At 49.5% G+C, this 22,753-nt stretch overlaps 1 protein-coding gene across 1 annotated transcript; it reads left to right on the top strand.

Annotated features, from left to right (window-relative positions):
* The first annotated feature begins 10,995 nt into the window (after window positions 1-10,995).
* Window positions 10,996-21,744, top strand: SLC25A48 (solute carrier family 25 member 48). The gene is made up of 7 exons (XM_032197164.1): window positions 10,996-11,089; window positions 12,494-12,537; window positions 15,620-15,691; window positions 16,503-16,755; window positions 17,252-17,500; window positions 18,917-19,050; window positions 21,622-21,744. The coding sequence occupies exons 1-7, from the start codon at window positions 10,996-10,998 to the stop codon at window positions 21,742-21,744; spliced, it is 969 nt and encodes a 322-aa protein (XP_032053055.1).
* The last annotated feature ends 1,009 nt before the right edge of the window (window positions 21,745-22,753 follow it).

The raw sequence follows: 22,753 nt of genomic DNA, 5'->3' as shown, positions 1-22,753 counted from the left end.
ACAAATTAATCACCATGCTTCCCAAGCCATGATCCTCTGTCTACACTGTAGCAAGCCATTTGGCTCCAGTCTATGATTGTCTTAATTTATTTCTAGTTATCCATCTAAGTCTTGGCTATTCAATTTGGAGAAATCTCCTCCCGGCTCTCAGCAATGCTCTGTCAGCTGCAGCAATAACCAGCATGAAAACCATTTTCCATTTTTTTAATATTTTATTACTGTCCCCGGGCATGTCTGAACCCTGACTAGGTGGATATTATTTCTTTGATTGTGCTCTCATTTGAAAGTAAGAACATGAATCTTGTGATTATATCCACATAAAGACTAAGAAAATCAGCAGATGAGGATACAAAATATGGTCAGCCTTTGTGTTTGAAGCAGTCCTCAGCCTGCAGAGACTTCAGCTTGGGAGTCAGACTGCGCAAAATAGCTTCTAGATCATGTGGGCGCACAGAAAACACGCACAAGTTGTATGTAAAAAAATAAAAATAGAAGTGTGGTGACTGTTTCTGAGTTGTCCTCAGGGTCTGACAGAAATGTCCGCACAGCTGTGACAGTGTGGTAATGGTGTCTAGCCGTGTGCTGACCGCCACAAGGAGCAGGCTGGGGCCTGAGGCCCGCTGAGGCAGGCTGAGCTCCGCAGGGCCCAGGCATGGCTCCTGCTTCCCTCAGCAGCACCAGGAGCTCATTTCGGGGCTGTATTTGGTCTTCTTGGTGGCACTGATGGCTGTGCCATAAATCAAGCAACCTGGACACCCTGGCTGGCCTGCTCGGCCTCTGAATTTCACAAGAAAATTTCACAAAGGGTGTGTTTGTGCGACCAGGCAGGCACTTGGGGTGTACAGCCAGCCCCTGGGAGCGGTTGGCTCAGGACCTGAGTCCAGCAGGGACATATCCCACGGAGGTGTCCAGATTAACCACACATCACCGCTGCCTGACGGGATGGTAGCCAAACAGCCCCTGGTTTACCAAAAATCAGATCTACCTGAAGCTCACTGATGGGTCGGGTTTCTAGCACTGCGTGCCACCTTCTGAGAAAAACAATACATGAAGGCGATTCCTGCAGCAGCCAGAAAGTGGGTAAAAGCTCCTCTCTCTGGGTGGTAACATGGTGACAGCACTTCACTGGATAGTTTGCACCAAAAAGGAGGACTATGCTGTTAAGTGACACAGAAGACATCAGTTTCCTCACGCTCTAGGTATGATTCATAGCAGATTTAGCATTTTAACAGAATAAGTAGCTTCACTGATGTGCTAGAAATGAGGGTCGAGCCTGTTTTTCAGCTTGGATACTCCAGGGACCCTGTGCTGATTGCCAGATTGCTTCCTGGATGAGAGCGTGACTCGGCCATCAAACATTTTTTTACCCTTTGTATTCAGTTTTATGTACCCAAAGCTGCTCCTAATGGGGTGCAGATGTTTCTCATACTCAGTTATCACGGAAAATGGACAGGAGAAGGAACTACTGAAAACTCTGGAGGAGCTGAAGGGAAACCACGGCACTCTTGAATCACTAGCAAGGAAATAGATAATGAGTGTTTTTTTTCTTTATTTTTATTTTTATTTTTATTTTTCCCCCCTCAAAAATCACTGCTGTTGTCCCATGGGAAAAAAAAGGGACAGAAAATAGGATGATACTGTTCATGGATAATCAAGGAACTCTAAGGTTTAATAAAACATGAAAACTCCTACAACAAAGAGGAGAGGAGGCAGCGGGGAGCCTGGCAGCAGGTCCGTGCAGGAGAGGCACTGCCAGGGTGCTAATGGTACCACCGGTGCTGCTGGCACTAATTGCAGCTCATTCCCTTCAGATTCCCCAGTGCCCACACAGCCAGGGCAGCTCTGCAGACAGAGCCAGGATGCTGAGTGATGGGGATGAAGAAAGCGCGTCCAGCCAAAGCACCTCCAGCTGCAGTTTGGGTCGCACAGGCTGGAGGAAGCGCTGCGCAGTAGCAAGCAGCTAGTGGGTGATAAAAGGAGCTGAGTGTTTCTGTTTGCCTTCATGCCGAGCATTTCTGTACATCCAGTTTTTGGTATGATTTGCATGATTTTCATCCTTTTTCCACTGAGCAGCAACAGCAGATGGAGTGGGAAGATTCTGTGGGGTAGTTCAACAAATGGTCATCTGGTGCTTCCTTCAAGTCTCTCACCAGGAGCATTTTTCTCACTTTTGTCTTTCATCTCTGCCTTTTTGCAATCTCACTGCCTTTGCTATTGGAACACAGGGTACCTCATGCCCCGTCCAAGCAGTGCCAAGGCTGGAAATGGGAGCTTCCCCTCCTTCCCACCCTGCACAGCCCCAGCCTGCCTTTGGGAGGGTCCTCACTCACCCGTGTCTTCTCATGCAGCAGCAGCAACAAAAATTGGATCAGCTTTGGACTTATTCCTCTGGCATTACTCTTTCTGACAGGGATAGGCAGAAAGCCAGAGAAAAGATGCTGAAACTTATATCAAGCAAATAAACCAGACCAAACCAACAACCAACCAAACCAAACAGACAAACAACAAATAAACAAACAAACAAAAAACCACCTGGGAAGATAACTGTATTCCATATAGACAAATGTCACAGTCCAGACTGGAAAGGGCATTCGCCACCCTTGGCCCTTCCAAACCAGTCTGTCGGTTGCATCTGCTAGTTGGCACCTGCATGTACTCACTGAATGGAAAATAACTGCTTGTGTGACAAACCAAATGCTGCAAATCACGGTCCTGAAGGTGGTCTGCATCAGAGCAGAGGCATGGAAGAGCTGCTGCAGCCTCTGCTGGACAGCAGGATTAGAGGGAACCTGAGAGCAACCCTGAGGAAAATCGTGGCAGGATTTTTAAGGGAAAACAGCTTTTTAAACCATCACATAGCTGTCGATGAGCAAGGCATATGCATTTAATGTTGAAATGAAATGGATTTAAAAGCTACTGATAAAAAAATGATCTCAGTGGCTGAGTCCTGTGAAAGCACCTCCAGGACACTGTTGGTTGGAGAAGTCTCACCTCCATGGCCACTGCCTGCCACTCGTGTCCCTGTCCCCATCCCTGTATGCTCCCTGCAAGCCTCATAGTGGCACCTTCAACCTGGTGGCAATTTTTCCTGAATTAGGGAAAATCAGAGGAAAGGACAGCCTGCTTTTATCATTAGTTTGAGCAAGAAGGTGCCTTTGCAAACAGAAAATGAATTTTGAATGACACCGAAGGAGGGAAATACTTGTTAGTGCCTCCTGAAAGGTGATGCTGGAGCCCCGATGGGTGAAACCCCTGAGTCCTGTGTCCATTTGGGACCACCCCTGGTGCGCAGCTGAGGAGCTCCCCCTGCAGTCACCGAGCCGCCCGGATAAACCCAGCACCACCGAATCGCTGTAACCAGCATCCCATATAAATGAGAATAGACTCATATATTAAGAGAAACGTGCCGCTGTGCTCTCGGCTTGTTGTGCGGCCCCTCTGGCACACAGAGCATCATCTGCACCGCCTGGGGAAGGGCCGGCACCGATGCTCCGGGGGTCCCGTGGGACAGAGCCGTGCTCAGCCCCTCAGCTGCATCCAGGAGCCAGCAGGTGCTTTAAGCATCCAGGCAAACTCCCCTATTTTTAATTTCCCCTTGCAATGCCTGCTCTGAGGAAAAATGAGGAAGCATGGCAGTTAATCAGAAGCGCGAGGAGTAAAGTGTTGCCTTGCAGGAGATAGGGAAATAGGTTCTTTAAAAATCCTCAAAGAATAAAGTTTCTCCATGTGTTGCGATTTAGTATCCAAGCAATTTTAAGAGACTGTTGCATAGGGCTGAAAAATCTTTAGCTGCTAGGCTAAGAAGGAAGTTCTTAGCTGAATGACCAAAAACATTAATTTTTCATCCCTAGTACCTTGGGCCCGCATATTTGATAGAGATGGATGCACCAAAGCTGGTCTGAGGAGCCGATGGGGGAACAAAGGGCCTGTGGATGGACTGTTGTCATGGTAACTGCTCAGAAAGCACTGAAAAAAAGGCTTTTTTTTTTTTTTTTTTTTTTTTTTTTTTTTTTTTTTGGGCTGGGTAGTTTATTATGTTTCCTTTTGGTGGCACTGTCTGCCCAAATATTACCAAATCACCAGCTGCTGGAGCAGGTGGAAATCCCTCCTGTGGGTCTGGCTTCCGCGGGGCCCTTGTCACTTGTAGAAATGGATCGCAGCAAACTGTTCCATTTCTTTCCCCACGTTTTGGAGGAAAGGTGTCGACCGGGTACCGATTACAATCAGGCAATTAGCCATCACTGCAGCAGCAATAAATATCCACCGGGAAAACCAGAGAGCAAATCCTATCACTGCTCCATTCTCAACCTGAAGTTTTTGTGCATAACTTCATTCTGGTAGCAGTCACACCGAAGGGCACTGTGAAATAAGGGCTCAGAGGAATGAGCCTTTTGCAAAAATAACACATTCTGAAAAATCAGAATTTCCTTGAACTTTGGGTAAATGTCCCAAAGGCACAGTGAGCTTCAAATCATGCAGTTCTAGTGGGACAAGCCTCCGGACAAAGCAGTAGCTCTCACGTAGCCCCACAGCTTCTCGCTGAGCACAGGCGCAGATCCCTCACTCCATGCCTCACCAGCACCGACCAGCATCCTGAGGGACTTGCTGGAACTCCTGATGTATAAGCTCTGATACTTGCCATAAAGAAGTTGAAGGGTGAATTCCTGGCTCAGGCACAACCACCAGGATGTCTTCAGCAGACACAAGGCTCTACTTCTAATTTTCCAGTTTTCTCTTTCTCTTTTATTTTTATTTTTTTAGTTTGAGTCCTTCACTGCTGCTATCTTCAGTTTTTTTTTCTTTCACTAGTGGTGAACTTGTGAGTCCTTCCAACACAGATGAACACGAATTCTTCCTACAGTCTCTGCAGTGAATTAATGGAGCTTAAATAGGACATTGTGTGCAGGGAATCAGTGGGACTGAACATGAACAAAAGACGCTTCTCCATTAACATAAATGAGAAACTGTCTCACTGTGCTTTAGTCAAATTGTTGCCTGCAAAGAAGTGGTGTTTGCATCTCTTGAGTAAATTTTCCTGCAGATTTCAAGTGTTCTGATTAGGATTTGCAACTTCAAAGATCTCGGTTTAGCTCTGTTTGCCATTCTTCCTCCTGGTGTTATTGATTGCAGAGATGTTTCCGTGCAAATAGCAGTGTTCACCTTTTAAAATTAGCCTGCTCCTCGTTCCCTGATGATGAGCTGCTACCCCGGCCCAGCTGGGCCTGGCAGAATAACAAAATCCCTTTCCTCCAAGAGAATAATAGAAGCAGAAGGGTGGAAGGATGCTTGGAGGGGTAAACATGGAGGAAACTATATTTAGCTGAAGACAATCACACATGCACACACACACACACACAAACCCACAGCACTAAATTTGAGGACTAAATAATTGCTCGCAATTAGTGAGAATTTCAGGGCAATTTACAAAAGCCAAGCTCCAAATTGCCATTCGTTTTTCCAAAGGGTTAGATATCCAGCTTCCATAAGCAGGAAAAAATGTTTTCTTCTCATTTCCATTTGCCAACGGGGTCTGCGTGAGAAGCACTCACGTGCTGTTAGTGCACGTGCCAAACCCCACATCTGGGTAAGCAGCAGGGGGGTGATCTCACGAAGCTGGAGCTCAAGGGGAGCTCCTCTCACCTGCTGAGTCCTTGGCTGATGTCTGGCATGACATGAGACCTGAAAGCCAGGCGTGGGGATTATTTTACCTTAATGTATATCCCTGGGGTGCTGATGTGTGCATCTGGGCTTAGGTTCCCATCGGGTCACCAGCCACAGCTCATCCTCAGGCAGGTACCGTAGTTCTTTGTCTCCAAATGGTCCCACTTTGACTGCAAAGGCTCAGGCACTGACAGCTGCAGAAGGGAAATGTAAAGTTTGTAGGGACAAAACCTGTTCAAAGAAGACACCTCCTCCCCCTCCACATTGGCTCCTGTCCTCTCCATTTCCCTCCAGCATCAGAGAGGGCAGGACAGCCATCGCAGCTGACAAACCTCTATTAGGGCTCCACGATTCTTTCAAAGCTTTTTTTCCATGTTTTCACTGTTGTTTTCCACTAGAAGCTGGCTGAGGCTCAGCTTTTCTCATTCAGCTCTTTGAACAAAATGACTTGGTTTTCTGCTGAAAGCATTAACCACCATCCAAGGAATGAAAACCCCACAGGACCTGGTTAACTGCCAGGGGCGTTTTCAAGGACGTTTGTCCATCAGGAGGTCACTGCCAGGGGGGGTAACACCTGATGGTAACACCATTTAACATATTTGGGGTTTAGAAGGAGGGCTGGGAGAGCCTGGGCAAGGCTTTGCCCCCCAACCCCAGGGCAGCAAACACACAATCCCTCCTGCAGCTATTTCCAGGACTTCAGGGTGGCTGCTGCAGATGCTTGGCTGATGGAGCATGAAGCTCCCCAGCCTTGCAGCTCGCTTGTAGCTTCCAGAGACACTCCTGCCTCTACCCTCGGAGTAAACCTCCTCCCTGCTCCACTGCTCTTTCTACATGCCCCAATTCTCTCTGTGTGTGAGCGTGGAGGGTCTAACACGGAGGAGAGCAGGGCACGGGAGCCCGCATTTCCTTGAGAGAGCTGGGGCAGCGTTGTCCCCATGGCTGTCACCTTGCTATTGCATGCTGCACGTCCCACGTTGCTAAATGTGCACTGGTTGAACATCAACCCGGCCCTCGATCTCCTCGTTGGCAGCTCGTTGTCTTCTCTCCCTTAATACAGCCGGCACAGCGGTGGTGCTGGTGGCACCGTCCCTTTGCATACCGTGGTAGCGGCCAAGCAGGCGGCTGTCGGTGCTGCAGTCAAAGCTTGGAAACTTGTAAATGCCTTGAGCAAAGTGCTCCACTTAGGCTCATTAGCAGTACAACCACACGATGCCCGCCCAGGCGCCTCTGCCAGGGAAACTTCCTGCTCTTTCAAGGTCTTATCAATAGCTGCAGTGTGGCAAACGGACCTGGGGGATGGGAGCAGGGAGCGTGAGTCACAGCTGGCTGTCTTGTCCCTGCATGGCAGGGAGAAATGCCTCTCCGTCCATGCTGCAGCCGCCTGTTGCAATATTGCTCTGCTCCCTGCTTCAAGCGTGTCCGCACCGAGCTGGCTCATCCCAGCCAAAACCCCTCTGGCTCCTGGGGATGGTTCATGTGCAGGAGCACGGCTGCAGCTCTCCAGGCTCCAGATGTGGCCACGTCTCCTGTTCACCAGGGGCTGTGGTAGAGGAAGACATCGGGACATGGGTTCCTCGTGGCCCTGCTGCTGGCAGGAGCCTGGGGACGGCTGATGGACACTGCCCCAAGTGCTGGCTGGTGCTTGAGGGTCTGGGGGACGTGTTGGATGTACCCCTGAGATCTCCCCATCCCCAGCAGCTCCTCTCAGGTCTGCTTCAGTGTTTGCATTGGCAACTTGGGGTGATGAGAGGTGAGAATGATACTGGAAGGCTTCATCCCTATGTGCTGTCTCCAGCCGTGGGGTTAGGTAGATTCTTGTGCTGTTCAAAACCTTTGGGAAGCTCAGTTGAACTTGCCCAGCTCTGGGCACTATGTGGTGGTCAGACAGGCAAACGGGGCTTTGGGATGCCTGCCAAAAAGGGCTGCTGAGTAGTGAGGGAGATGGCAAAGAGGTATTTTGGGAATCTGCAGTCCCAGCTGAGCCTTGCCTTTGGGTCTGAAGATGTATCTTGTCCTCATGGGACACCAGCTACTCCAGACATCTTGCAAAGATGTTCCCTATGTAGTAGAATAAGCAAAACGGGGATGAAAAGAGCAGGAGATTCCCCTCACTGCCTAATTCTTCCTGGGAAAGGATTTCTCCAGCAAGATGTAACCAGGCTGAGGGCAGGGAAGGGCACAGAAGAGCTTTGTAGCCATTGATAGTGGGGACTCCATGCCTGCTGCTGGTCTTCATGGTCCTTAATCCACCTTCTACACATTCCTGTGGAAAAAGCCTTATCTCTTATGAGCTTGGTGGGTAGCTCCTGGAGGGGACAGCTATTTCTGCTATGTGGCCCCTGACTTGTCTTCCTGCCGCCTGGATTTGCCTGAGAGATGCAGCCGGTGGAGCTGCCCTCTTATCACAGCGTGCACAATTTTTGGGGGGCTGTGCACGTCGCTTTGTAACCTGCTGGCCTCTGCTCATGGGGCACAGCCCCTCACAGAGACCCCCAAATTAGACCCCAGTGCCCTGTGACTCTGGCCACAGCAGCAAGGTTTATTGTTGTTTTGCTTGTATCTTGCCCAGCAGTTGAAGCCACAAAGTTATTAAAAGGTTAATATTTAAAGGCGTTTTTTTCCTTGGATCAGCAGCATTTGCAGTAAAACGCATCACAGCCCACAGACCCTTTGCAGTTGGATGAGAAATGTGTAACCCCTGTTCATCCCTCACATCCCCTCTCTGCTGAGTTGTTCTTTTATTTCCCGGTGTGGTCATGTGTGAATCGGCCACGAGTTACCAAGTCCCTCGCCCGCAGGAACCGCAGGGCTCCTGGGAAGGGGTGGGAAGCTCCTTGCCTCTAGCACTGGCACCTGCTGGACAGAGGAGTGCCGTGCCGTGCAAAGCAATGGTTTTGTGCTGAGGAAGAAGAAACAGCAACGTTCAGGAGGACACAACCTCCCCGTTCCCCCTCTTGGCAGGAGGCAGCAGATTCCTCGTCCCTAATCAAAACCACGCTCATCCCCCCAGCCAGGGCTTCCTGTGAGCGGCTGCAAACCCAGGCTGGGACTGGGAGCAGCAGAAGGTTTGTGGCCCTTTCCAGCTCTCCATAGGACACCGCCGCTGCTGTCAGTACGAGCAGACCCGGGAGCTGGAGCTGTACACATTGGTCTGAGCACACAGCAGCACACCTGAGGCTGTCTGGTTGGCGATAGGAGCTGCTCAGCCCGCCGGCAGGACTTGGCAGAAGGCTGGCAAATATTTTTCAGTGCAAAAATGCTCCTGCTGGTGCCCCTGCCCGAAGCTGGGAGCTGTCCTACTGACAAAGGAGCAACATCAAGAGCAGCTCAGCTCCTTTCTGCATCCACCCTGGCTCCTCTGCCCTGCTCTTCCAGGCTGGGAGCGCTCACCAACAAGTCTCCACAATGCTTGCTTCCAGCCCTCCATCCAGCATTGCACAAAGACTATTTCCCTGAGCTAGCAGATGTTCCGAATTTGGCATGGAAATGCATTGCTTGGAGTTAGAAAGAATTCCTGTGATTAATGATTAATGCTGCTATCTGAATAATTACCTCAGTCAGCCAGCTTTTCCTTTGGCTTTGCAAGAAAATATGCATGGAAAATGAGGAGAATATCCTCTTTCTGTATTGCTGCCTATATGGATTTTTTCTAAAAGGAGGGATACAAATATATTTGGGAAAACAAACAACTGGCAAGTTTACAAGGTGCATGCGCCCTGTCTCCAGTACTGACAAAGGACCACAGCCCCCCCAGCCTCTGCATGGAGAAGGTGCTGGGTTATATACATTGAAAAATCTTGGGTTTCGGGTGGAGATGATCCGAGCTGATAACCGCACACCTAATATCAAATTTCCATAAGCACTTTGCAGATAAAAGCTCCCTTCAGCCAGCTCAGCGATAAGGTTTCTTGTGTATATGTGCACGCAGATAAGGAGACATTGTTTTAAGGTCAGTCTGAAAAAACATGTCTCTTTTTGTGGAAAATGTCATTTTTTTTTTTTTTTTTAATGGAAATTCAAATACTAACCGTTTAAGCCAAACTTTAAATAATTATATTTTAGTCTAGTATTTTGGTGTTCAGGAGTTGTTAACGAGCTACCAACATGTTCTGCACTTGCCAGAATACGCAGACAAAATACGTTTCAACAAAACCAACGTGGTATTCCAGGAAGGCGATGTACCAAGCCCGATGCCAACCCTTTCTGAAGGCATCCCAAGCTGATCCGAGGAGCTGCTGCCTGCAGCAATCTGATCTCTGCAGCACAGGGCTCACTTTGGGCTGCAGTAAACCAATGCAGATGGGCAGATGTACGGTGTGGAAGGGCCGACACATCTTCTGCAGAGCAAAGTCGTGGCCCTGAAGTCAGGGCAAGGGAGAGAGCTTGAAGTGATCCGGTTAAGGAGCAAAAGGACATGCTATGTAGCTGGATGCAGACATAATCCAGACATATTTCAATCCAATTCAGACATAAGACATCAGATTTTGCTAACACAGGGGGCAAAAGAGCCAGGCAGGGCTTAAAGTCGGGTATTAGCCACACAGGGAAGTGAGTCCAGCCTGCAGTGTGGATCAGACGGGTATGTGAGGAGTTACCAGAGAAGGGCTGGAGAGCAACGCGCTGGGCACCTGCTGTGTTCCTGCTGCGGTTCTGTCGCACCGCTCGGCGAGCGGGCTGAGGGTGAACATCTGGCACGAGAGCGAAACCAAACAGGGCTGGGCTCCTGAGCCACGGAACGGCAGGGCTGGGGGACAGGCAGGCAACGGGGGTGTAAGCGGGCTGTGGGTGCTCTGGAGAAGGAAGGGGATGGGGAGAGATCCTTCACTGTTGGCACCTCCAGCAGGGCGAGGCGGTGGGATTTCAGCGGAGGAGTTTGCCGCTTGTGCAAAGCAGTGCGAGAAACTTTATCTCCAGACTCCTCCACTTGGAGAATTTATAAACAGCTCCTTGCAGTCCCTGCCTTTTCCCTCCACTAAATAAATCCTTTTCCCAATCACCCGAGCAGGGAAGGAGCGGCTCCGCTTTCCCAGCTCCCCTCCTCTCCCAGCCCCGGCGTGCGCAGGAGCCGTACCTGGCCGCGGCAGCCGCCCCCCGGGATGGATGCTCGGGGTGCCCGGGGACATCTCCAGCCCGGGGACCCCCCCTTCCAAGCCCCAGCCCCCTTCCCAGCCCCAACCCCGGCCCCCCCGGCCCCTGCGCGGCCGCTCCCCGCCGGGCCGGGCTCTGGGCAGGGCGGGCGCGGCCGCGCTGCGCTTTTAAGCCCCGGCTGCTGCCGGCAGCGCCGCCGGGCTCCGCGCTGCGCCGCTCCGCGACCCCCCCTTGCCCCCCGGCATGGGCACGGGCACGGGCACGGGCACGGGCACGGGTACGGGCACGGGCAGGGGCAGCATCCAGCTGCAGGACTTCGCCGCCGGCTGGGTGGGCGGTAGGTGCCGCGTGGGTCGGGGGCGAGGGGAGGATTTGGGGAGGGGTCGCGTGTTTTTTTTTTTTTTTTTTTGGAGGGGGGGGGGGGGTTGCACGTAGAAATAGTGCAGGTTAAGCAGTTTCTGGGGGTGAGATCGTTTGGGTCAAAGCAAAGGCATAAGCATCTCGCTGGCACACCGGTGGGTTCTGCACACATGCAGGTGGGACACCCACGGGTGTCAGTGCCATGCTACCCACCCCAAGCACCCTTTTCTGGGTTCCCTGCTCCGTAGTGGGGCTGGGAGAGGAGCGCCAGGACCCCCGCAGCCCCCCTGTGCGCCCCTAGCGCTGCTAAAGCAAAGGGTGCCGCTGGGAGGGGAGGGGCTCGGGCTGGTCTGCTGGGAATGCTGCTGGAAACCGTCGGGAAAATAGCTCAGAGAAAGCAAAGGCAAGGGAAAGGTGCACAGGGACAGCAGCGGTGTGGTGTCTTACAGCAGGGGAAGGTCCCTCTGGGTGGACCAGGTGAGAAGGGGCACAGCCGTGGGACACGCAGCGCACGGGGCGAGCGCGGTGCCCACAGCCACAGGCCGGAGCTCTGCCCAGGCTCATGCTGATGCCAGGCTGAGGAAGGAGGTGTGGGGTGCTCCCGGATCCTGACTGGCCAGACGAGGTTAATAGGTTAGCTGGACTGACAAAATCCAGAGCCTCCGCCAAAAGCTTACGCGAGCAACTGGCCGTCAGATCGATGCAGCCCGTGGAGGCTGTGAGGCACTCAGGCAATCTGCCTGTCACGCTGACCCCATACTATCCCCCAGGACATCCCCGACGCACCCCCAGGAGCGGGGCAGGACATGGGGTGACCAGCCACCAGCACGCAGCCTCAGGCCCGGTTGGCAGTGGCAAATATTCATGTGTAGTGCTGAACATCCAGGACAAGCAGGAACACTTTAATAAGGCATTTTGAGTAAAGTCGTAAGGTGTTGTCCAAGGACACGATGCTCTTTGCAGCCTGAACCTACTATGAGTGCAAAATTTCACATAGTCTCAAAAGTAGAAGGCATTTCCTCACGTCTAATCTGAATCTCGCCATGTCACGACTAAAAGTTGCATGAGTTTACATGAGTGCAAGGGAGACAGGGGTCATTTATGGGCAGGATGTTAAAATCTAACACCTCCTCCTACTGCTCAGACACCTCTAAGTGTAAGGCAGTTGGAGTTTAGGAGGACACGCAGGGGAGAAGCTCAGGTGTGTCTGCCTGCCTCCTGCCTGTTGCCAGAGAAGGAGCACCGTGTGGTGTCGCCCTGGCTTGGCACAGGCTGGCTCTTTTCCTGGAAATCCCTCCTCTTCCCCTGCAAACCCGTTGCGTCCTGTCCTGTCCAAAAAGCTTCTTCAGCATTTTGTGTAATACTTTGTTTTCCTCCCCAGGAGCCGCGAGCGTGGTTGTGGGCCACCCGCTGGACACCATCAAGGTAAAACCCCTTGATCTGCGCCCTCACAGCACCACCCAAAAACCCATGGGCAGGGGGACGGCCTGATGACTGCAGAAAACCTTCATTTCATCCCAAGGGGGAATTTAGAAATGTTTTCACAGACTTTAGTCTTTCTCCCTCTCCAGTGTTCATTTTGAATGGGAAACCAAAACACCTGGCGGATACGTGTGAGCTCCTCTGAAGAGGATTAATACTGAAATTAAAAGTGGCCTTAGGTAGTGCTGGGCTTGCTGAACAGTTCTGCCAGTGTTTTATTGAACTTTGCCACAAAAAGGTATTCAAAGGGCAGTGGGAGAACTGTATTTGTTTTGCTCCAGGCGCATTTTTGCATGTTTTCCTAGTGTCGGCAGTCCTGTAAGGGCAGAATGTTGAAATTGCTATCCCAGGGCTATGACAGGCAATATTTACTATTCCTGCAAGAAAAATACTCCTCAGAAGGAAGGACTGAGAGAAATAACGAGGTGTTGGCTACCAGGTTCACCACCCTGGCTCAGACAGGCCCCTGCAGACGTTAACACAGCGCGCCCCATCGGGCTGACCATCCCCACTGGTGCAGAGCTACGGAGGAAGACCCCGCTCTTCCCTTCTCCTTTGGCAAAGTCTGACATCTTGGGCCACTTTTCCTGGCTTCAGCTGCTCTGCCCACATGCCCTGACGTAGCACAAGCCACGTTGCTGGCACCAGGTAGGGCTGTCAGGTGTGGCAGACCCAAAGACCAAAAGGTCCTATTGCACCTGAAGGACCCATGGAGGGCCACGGGGAGGTGACAGGGGCCAGCAGGGCCCACACCACATCCTTCCCCAGCCACCACAGCCCTCCCCTCACACACAGCCAGCTCTCCAGCCCTGCCATCTGTGTCCAAGATGCTGCTATCAGCCCTGGGAGCATCACAGCATGGGAAAGGTGCAGCCCCCCAGCAGGAGCAGCAAGGCTTGGGCAGGGCTCAGGCAGTGCAAGCTCTGTCCTGGCTTGCCGAGGATGCGTGCTGGCATCCCTGTCTGAGGATGGAGCTCAGGAATGCCACTGCTGGGTTTAAGGAGTTTGGCAGTAGCTGCTGGAGGATCCTGCTGGGCTGTGCTGAGCTTCTGGGTGCCAGGAGAGCCCATCCTTCACGCTTATAAAGGCAAGTGTCAGCCTGAACCTGCTGCGCTGGGGGCTGGACGTTGCTGGGGAATATCAAGCAGGCAGACTTGTTGTCTGTCCAAATTTAGGGGATGGGAAATGGAAAGGGGAGGTTTTACACAGCAGCAGACCCATGAGGAGCAGCCTGGGGGCACTCAGAGCCCCTGGGGCCGGGGGCTCCCCAGCTGGAGGGGACAGGGCTGAAGGATTTTAGCTTATCTAAGAGGTAGGTCTGCACCGAGCAGCTTGTGAGGGTGCTCGGTTGCTCTCAGTTATTCAAAAAATGTATTAACTTGAACTTCTAAATATCTGGTTACTGTGTAAAAGAAAAAATAACAAGCCCATGGAGGCCAAATGGGAACCTGTGGGCTATGCGTGCAAATTAAGCCAGGAGGGAATGCAGAGCTGTGTGCCGCAGCCACCCAGCCGGGTCCTGTTAACATCGGTGCTGGTCCCAGGGAGCAGGGGGCTGTGCACCCAGAGCAGGATGGTGCTGGGCACCTTGCACAATGTGCTCTGCAGGAGCTGGGGCTGCAGTGCTGTGTCTGAGCTTTTTGGAAGCGCTTAGTAAATCTTTCACTTTCTGCTTCTCCGTGGTTGCAGTGCCCGGGGGTTCAGAGCAGCCCATCTTCATGGAAGGAGGCCAAAGCAGCCCCAAATGGCACTGGGGGAAGGAGCTCAAGGCGAGGAAAGCGGCATTCCCAACCCGGGAGATGAGGAACCATGCCCTGGGTTGGAGATGCTTGGTGGCAAAAGGCACCGCTTGCCAGGGTGGGACTCCGCCCTTGGCGGGGCGCAGGACCGAACGGTTGGGTCATTCAACCTGTTCTCCCCAGGCAGAAACTCCAGAGGGCACTCGCTCTTTTGGGCTTTAAATACCTAAATTGGGTTCCTGCCTCACCTGCTGCAAGCCAGGGCTGTGCCGCCAAGGGGAGCGGTGCAGGGTGGCACCGTCCCTGCAGCCTTCTTTTTACCACACCAATGTCCTGCCAGCAGCAATGCTGGTGGATACAGCTAGAAATACTGTCCAGCTTCCTTATAAACATCCCCGACAGAGTGCATGCAAGTGTCTCCCTACAGAAAAAAATCACTTTTTAAAAAAAGAGATCCTGTGTACAGAACGGGACTTCCACTTCCTCGCCCACCTCTAAGCCCCAAAACGCATCACCTACTTGTAAGGATTATTTTATTGCAAACTTGTGAACAGCTTGAGTGAAAGATGATCTAAGTGTATGTGTATGTATAAGTATATATGTGAGAAGGGAAGTATGTTGAATAATGCAGACCTTGCCATGATTTACCGGCCGTTTCTTACAGCTGTTGTAGGCACTTTTTGGAAGGCGCGTAGCTATTGCCTTCCAGAAACAAAATGCCTTTGTTAGAAATGATGTAAAACTGTATCTTTGAGGGAAGCATGGAGAATTTCTGAGCTGAATTATTTTTGGCCCTGTTTAGTATTTGTATGTCTTTACAATCCACCTTGAAGCAGAAGGGTCCTGGAAGCCTCCCAGGGGAGCTCTTTCCCCATCCTCCAGCAATGCGTCCCAGCCTCCGCTGAAAGCCTCCAAGCGGAGCAGACCACATCACCCTCCAATTTGTACATAAATCATGAATTTGCAAGTGATGGTATTGCACACCAGCGATCCGCTGCGATTGCTGGGCTGGGACAGAGTAGCTGGTCTGCTCTCGAGAGCGATTTGACAGTCATCGAATCCAGATGTTGCAGAACAGCTTCAGAGCCCTGAGGTCCTGCTTAGCCCTGCTTCTGGCAAAGTTCAAGGGGAGTGGATGCATATATATCTTACTTTATTGCTCTGTTTTCTTTACAGCTAAGCGAGGATTCACTCTCAAAGCAAAGTACGCGTTGTTTACATAGCATGAGCTTTCACCCGTCTGGAAGTGTGGGGTTTTAATCACATTTCATGAATGTGTTTTGCAGACTCGTTTGCAAGCTGGACAAGGATATGGAAATACACTCAACTGTGTTCTTACTGTGTACAGAAATGAGTCTGTAAGTACTTTATCATACTTAAAATATGCTGGTAGAAAACACAAAAAGATAAATAAATAAATGCACGGAGCAATTATATAAAATCAGTGTTGACACCAAAGTTGGTGCAATTCCATTCAATGCCTAAAGGAAGAAGAAAGACTGTGAATCTTCGCAGCCTCCTCTTGCTAACTCTTGCCAGTTCTCTTGGTAACCCCTGTAGGGAGAAGACATGATAAATGACACTGCCCATGTTTCCACATGGATCAGGCTGTTACACCCACTGTTTTGCCTGTATCTGCCAGCAAAACCCTTTACCGGAGGTATTTTGCTGTCTTTGGTGATGCCAGGAAAGAAGCTGGCCATAGGAGAGACTTTTGCAGGATTTCCTGTGCTTTCAGAAGACTCCCGCATCCTGCACGATCTTCTCCTTAGCAGGATGAATCAATTTCCACGTGCTCAGCATGTGCAGGCGGTTGCTTCCAAGAGACATCTGCTGCTTGGATTTGCAGCTCTGGCTGATAGAGCAGCGGGTGGCTGCGTCACTCAGCCCCACTCCCCTCTCCCTGCAGGCAATGTTCCCGGTCCTGCCATCCCTGCCTGAGGGATGGGAGCAACCAAACCCAGAAAACAGAGACAAGAGGAAGATCCAAGTGATCAGTGTCTTGCATCACACGAAAGCCAATTCATCATTCCTTGGGGACAGAGTAGGAAGGCAGATGCACAGAGCAAGCAGAACAGGGAGGAGGAATTTGCCGTGGTTTTGCGAGCCAGACAGATAAGAGCAGCTGTGCCAAGCTGCTCCTGTAACTCCTGCTCCTTTCCCGTGTAGGTGGCCGGCTTCTTCAAAGGCATGTCCTTCCCGCTGGCCAGCATTGCTGTCTACAGCTCGGTGGTGTTTGGTGTCTTCAGCAACACGCAGCGGCTCCTCAGCCAGCTCCGGCACGGAGATGCCTCCCATGCGCCGGTGCTGGCCGACGTGGCGCTGGCCAGCATGGTGGCGGGGTTCGTCTCCGTCGGGATCGGCACTCCTGTTGACCTGGTGAAGATAAGGCTGCAGATGCAAACACAGCCATACATCACAGGTAGGAAAGCAAAAGGTCCTTCTTGCTCGCTCTGCTGGTCCTGGCGTACAGAGCTACCTGGCACACGGCTGTGTGAGGATCATGATGGTGGGAACCAGTACCTGTTGCCAATTGCTGCTTCTCAGGGTGTTTTCCATCTTTTCAGACTATTTTTTGCCTTTGCGGGTGATAAGTTTGCTGTTGCAGTTTCTTGGCTTTGTGCTTATTGAGGGTATCTCAGGCTGTCTCTGGTTCTCTGGCACCCAGCTGCACTTCGAGGATGCCAGCTGCACTTTTCAAGGATGCTTCTGGTTCCCAGGCTGGGTTCCCAGGCTGGCAGACATCTCCTGTCAGTATTTCAGCAGCCATTCATCTGCATTTCTCCCATTTTACTCATGTCACCTCTGTGACTGCTCCTAACGCTGGGTTTTTGCAAGGAACTGTAGCTAAATAGCTATCATAACACTTGTATCTTTTTTTTAAATTCCTTTTTATTTTTTATTTTTTTTATTTTTAGCCAACAATAAACTAAAGCCCACAGTTCCTGGATTTCCCATGTACCGAGGCCCGATTCACTGCTTTAGGACAGTCCTACAGAAAGAAGGGATAGCAGGAATATACCGAGGTGTGGGAGCAATGCTTCTGAGGGATGTTCCTGGGTACTGCCTGTATTTCATCCCTTACACATTTTTCTGTGGACGGATTACCCCCGACGGATGCATTTCTCCGAATCCCTCTTCCGTGTGGCTTGCAGGGGGTATAGCAGGTAAGCACTTTTTCCCCACAATACTGGCAAAACGAGGGCAGGAAGGGTCCCAGGGCAGATGTGCGGGGTTGGCTCAGGGACTGCCTCATTCTCCTGGTCACTGGCAGGGGATGTGGGGCTGAGGAAGCATTTCACCCAGGGCCAGGCCCGCTGGCCCCAAGGCTGCGTTTTATGACTTGACAGACTGTATGGAAGCTGCGTTGTCAGCTCTTCACCAGGCTCGGTGGCAGCAAGAAGGAAACCAGGCGGTGCTGCCTTCTCCCCGGATGTCGCACGGCAGCCAAAATGCTTCCAGAAGAGGACTTCAACCTGTTGGCTGCCCACCAAGGAGGGTGTGCACCCTCCCTGCACGCTGCAGAAACCACAGATCACCAGAGTTGACTTACTGATTTTCTTTCTCTTTCCCCTCCCTCCCCCACCTTTTATTTTTCCTGTGTACACCTGCCAGGAAGGCTGGCATGTGCACCCCCATGCTTTCATGTGCAAGTCCACCCGTTTGCTCCTTACCCATTTATTGGCCATTTAAAATTTGCAGATCCCTAAATACAGAACAATTTTTAGGTCAGGTAATGATTAAACAGCACTCTCTCTGTTTTTCCCGCAAATAAACGGAGCTGTGGTTTATCTGAACAGCTTCTCTAGTATGCCCCAACACTCATGTAAGGTCCAGACATGCTCTTGTCAGCCCAGCTGTGCCATGTATTGCAGCCACGTGCAGGGAAATTTCATAACGCAGTAAATCTCTCTGTATGGAACCAACACGATGTGTCTGGGAAAGTGGGAACAGCTGAAGATGGTATTTGCTACACGTTCACAGGGCTGATATGGAGGAGCTCTTGGTTGTGTTGGAAGCAACACTGACCTTTTCAGAGGCAAAATGTTCCATCCAGCTGCAGGATAATCAGTGTAAATGGAGTTTCTGTATAGGAATGACAATGTATCTCAGCTGTGGGGAGCCTAAATTTGGCCACACGAGAACAGCCTCTTACTTGCATTCTCAGCTCGAAATTTGTTTTTCAGTAATACTGTTGGAGGACTCCAGTTCTGAAATGTGGCAGCTCCTGGCAGTTTGGGCATGTCCATGTCCACCAGAAGCACTGCAGAAGCAGTACTTTTACCTGGCTGAGCACCTCCTGGGCTGCCTGCATTTGTTTACTGGCATAACCCCCAAAATCCCAGTGCTTCTTCCTGAAACAGGGAACTTTGCCCCCAGAAATATCGTTTCTGTGTCTGAGCAGGGTGAATGCCCTGAGATGAATATCCAGTGAGTATGATGCGGTGGGCGAGACACGATGTTCCCAGTTCGCTGGCCTGCAGCCAAGAAAACACAGAGAAGTTGTTCAAATACCTTGTCATGGCCAAAGCCCAGGTGTGTGTTGGGATAAGGACAGGATTCTCTTCTGTATTTTTTTTTAGGAGTAATTTCCTGGGGGACTGCTACTCCAATGGATGTTGTGAAAAGTCGACTTCAGGCAGATGGAGTTTACTTAAACAAGTACAAGGGGATCCTTGACTGTATCTTGCAGAGCTACCAGAACGAGGGCCTAAAAGTAAGTGGTATTTGAAGTAAAATCTGTGTGTCAGGCATCTGATTTTTTAATTGGGAAATACAGCGGCTGTTACAAACCCATCTGCAGGGTTGAGAGACAACTAAAGCCAGTTAGCTATAAATTGTAATAATTACAGTCGGTAATTATAGTACAGATTCTTTATAGTTCATAATTGTGAGAGTAATAATGTGCCTTGCAGAAATGAAAATATGAGTGACTGAGGGTCATAGTCTGCTTGTGTTATTAAGTTAAAATAACATTTTGTATCAGTGTGCTTAACTGTGGATATAATTTGACATATCATAAATTAGTGATGGAAATTGCTCTTTTAAATCAGAATTGCATCAGTTTTCATTGTGAAGAAGGACTGTGTGCCAAAAACCACCCTCCTTTTTCTGACTTTATTTATTAGTGTAATAAAAGTTGTTTTTTTCTGTCTGCAAACCTTGTCTCAGTTAAATGAGAATGGCAGAAAACCAGGGTTTGCAGGTTTATTGCACCACCAATGTATGCTTATGGGAAGTGATGTCTTCTGATATTGAATTAAATCTGTATTTCAGTTGTCATCAAAACATCATGTGGGCTCCTAGCTCAAAAGTGTTAATTTTCACATTCTGAGGGAAAAGTAACAAGTTGAAGTAGCAAGAAAAATAACCTGCAAAATCACAAGTCAGTGGGATTTAAATATTTGACAACATGCCACTATATTATGCCAGCTGTCATAGGAGCTTGCAGTCTGGTTGGGTTTTGGCTGTTAAGTGAAGAAAATCACAGTGGTATGAAGCACCCAGAGGCACCCAGAGGAATCCTAAGGAGAGTGCTCGGTTGCGCTCACCCAGTACCCTCCTTGGCCTGCTTGAATATTAATTCAGGCACTCAGTTTTGTTGCCTGGGGTCTGAGCTGCTTGCGGTTTGTTTGTTGTCATTCCTGGTGCCTGGACAGAGCCTGCGGTAGAGTTGAGTAATAGCTGAGCGATAAGACCAGACCTTTCTGTCATAAGATAAATTGTTTTGTATGTTTAGAGACGCAGAACTGATAGAAGGCAAGCCCAGGTCTGGATGTTTTCATGCTGGGACAAAGGAACAGCATTTTCAGTGGCATATGAAAAAAAAAATTAAAAAAATAATTAATAATATATATATATGTATATGTATGTATCCTTCTTCTTTCTCCATAGTCAGGTGTGCTCACACTGGTGAGAAAAAAAAAAAAAAAGCCTCTGGACTTTTCTTTATAAATCTTCATTATTATTTAACTTGGATCTATTGTGTTACCTTATGGATACAAGAAAAACTTGAATTTTCTCCCAGAAAACTGTGTCTTTTCAGACAGAATAAAATACCCTAGGTAAATCGAGTAATATCCCAAATATCCCAATAGCACAGTTTCACATTGCAAATGCCATCCTAAACAATGTGAATGTGTTTTGATTCTGTCTCGTACGAGTCAACACCATGCAGAAATGGATTTATTGGATACAAGAGAAGGCTTGTTTAGCTGAGTTCAGGATTCCAGGGGAAAAACACTGGTTAGACATTTAAATCCATGGGCTTCCAGTCTTGTTGCCAAGGTCTCCAATTCAGTCTTACAGTAGCTGTGGGAGTTTTGCCTCTCTAAGGCCTGGATGGGCCCTGCCTTATTGCTGTTACTTCTCTTTTCTACTCCGAAATTCTGGTGGTTAGATTAGTGACCACCGTGGTTAGCCAGGGTGGTTAATGGGGTGATTTTGCAGGCCAGCAGAGCTACTCCCTGCAGTCATCATTCTGTAATTTGTCTCTCCTGGCCCCCCAATGCTTTGTGCTCGGCCTGGCAGCAGCGCTTGTAGGTGAGGGTGCCGAGCAGGGAGACGGGCCTAGGCCTGGCATGGGGAGCGACCAGGGCCCCTTCTCCACAATCCAGAAAGCACTTAAGTGGGTGGGCACTGAAGCTTGACCTTAGGAACCCAAATGTGAAAATATCAGCTGATATTGAATATCTTCTCCAAAGCCAGTATGTGAGAGCTAGCTCTCAGCAAGGCACAGATTAAGTCCAGATTTCTACTGATTGAGAAATGGTTGCTATACTCAGAAATGAAACACATAAAAAATGTTCCCTCTCTCGTTCCCAGCTGTCATTTGCCGCCATAGAGCTAGCCCAGAAGTTGAAACATTAGCTGTGTGAAAGCAAGAGCTTTGTTGTTGTACCCTGGCATTTTCATGATGCCCAAATGCTCATGTATGCAAAGGGAAGGAAAAACTAGCCATATAGGACAGCATTAGAAGAAGGTTTAGATTTCTTTTGATGATGTCCACCAGTGGCATGAGGCCCTCTACTGCTTCTGGTTCTTGCTGGCAGATACAGAAAAAAAGTCTATAGGGAACACAGAGCAGACTGATGCCAAACCAGCCACTTTAGCCATTACGTTTCCCTTCTTCAGCGCACACTTCAGCAAAGACTATCAGTGGGAGCCTATCTCCTGAGCAAACCAAGGTTGGGTTCTCCAGAACCCCACCATGACTTAGTTCAACGTTTTCTTCTTCTTGAAACAGCCAGTATATTCCTGTGCTCTAACCTTTCTCCATCCCCAACAGGTCTTTTTTAGGGGCATCACGGTCAATGCAGTGCGAGGATTCCCAATGAGTTCAGCCATGTTTCTTGGCTATGAACTTTCTCTCAAAGCAATGAAAAGAGACCAAACTGAGACCAATCCTTAACTTCCAGGTCAGCGCATAAAGACCCTCTAGCTTTCTTAAAATTAGAAAATTAACCTTTGAATCAAATGGAGTTGCAATTGTAGAGGTCCGCTGAAAATCAGGTAACTTACATGGGTACCAACATCTGGACAGGCAAACGCTTTTCAAATATGGGTCTGGGATTTGGAGCACAAGAGATATACCGATGGATTTTCATTGCATTCCAGATTTCCTGGAATTTCATTGCAATCCATTTTGATTGTGACTGTCTTGATTGATTCAATTCAGAAAAGAAAATCTGAAAGGAGAGTATTTTCTAACATAAATTTTGAAATATTCTGACTAAAGTCCCTTCACAGTATCCTTTCCTCCCTTGATCTACCACGGAGACCTGAAATTAAACCCTGACAAAGTGTGTTGACTATCAACTCACAGTTTTACTCTTTTCCTCATAAATTTAGGGTTGAATAAAGGAACATCATTAAAAATATCTGATTATGGAAAATTTTAACAGCTAAATACTCAAAATCTTTCATGGCAGTCTGCTCTTTTGTGTGGTACTTTATAAACCCCCTTCTTTCTTGTTTCAAAAGCATTGCCAAGAAGACCTGATCAGTCTCCTACTTTCCTGAGCAGTACGGTGATGGTGAGGGCTCACTGGTCTCATCGAAGACTCCCGGCACTGCAAAAGCCCACAGCATCTGCTTTCTCTTCTGTGACGGACTTAGTCCCTGGGAGGCTCCAAACCTGCACCAGCCCAATCAAGCCCAAAGACCATTTTCTTTTCAAAGCTTTCAGTCTGTTGTCTAAGAGCACCTTACTAATTTTCACTGTGGTATTGCACTTTTTCACTAATGGCATTTTGCTCATTGAACCAATGGAACAACTTTCCCTTTACCCACACAAGTGAGATACACCCAAAGCCAGCCCACACAACATCATCTGAGTGAGTGTTTTTTGTACAATACCATGTATAATGCTCATCTTTGTGAACAAGGATCTCCTGCTCTGGAAAGAGAAGGGGAAAGCA

Source organism: Aythya fuligula, chromosome 14 (assembly GCF_009819795.1).
Source record: "Aythya fuligula isolate bAytFul2 chromosome 14, bAytFul2.pri, whole genome shotgun sequence".
In the NCBI taxonomy this organism is placed as follows: Eukaryota; Metazoa; Chordata; class Aves; order Anseriformes; family Anatidae; genus Aythya; species Aythya fuligula.
Note: the sequence above shows the minus strand (reverse complement) of the source record. Positions and strands in the feature narration are given on the sequence as shown.

What these genes read in the sequence shown, in the direction of transcription:
- SLC25A48 (XM_032197164.1), top strand. Translation starts at nt 10,996, where the DNA reads ATGGGCACGGGCACGGGCACGGGCACGGGCACGGGTACGGGCACGGGC. An exon ending in CGCCGCCGGCTGGGTGGGCG is followed by an intron (nt 11,090 to 12,493) that starts GTAGGTGCCGCG and finishes TTTCCTCCCCAG; the next exon opens with GAGCCGCGAGCGTGGTTGTG. An exon ending in AACACAGCCATACATCACAG is followed by an intron (nt 16,756 to 17,251) that starts GTAGGAAAGCAA and finishes TTTTATTTTTAG; the next exon opens with CCAACAATAAACTAAAGCCC.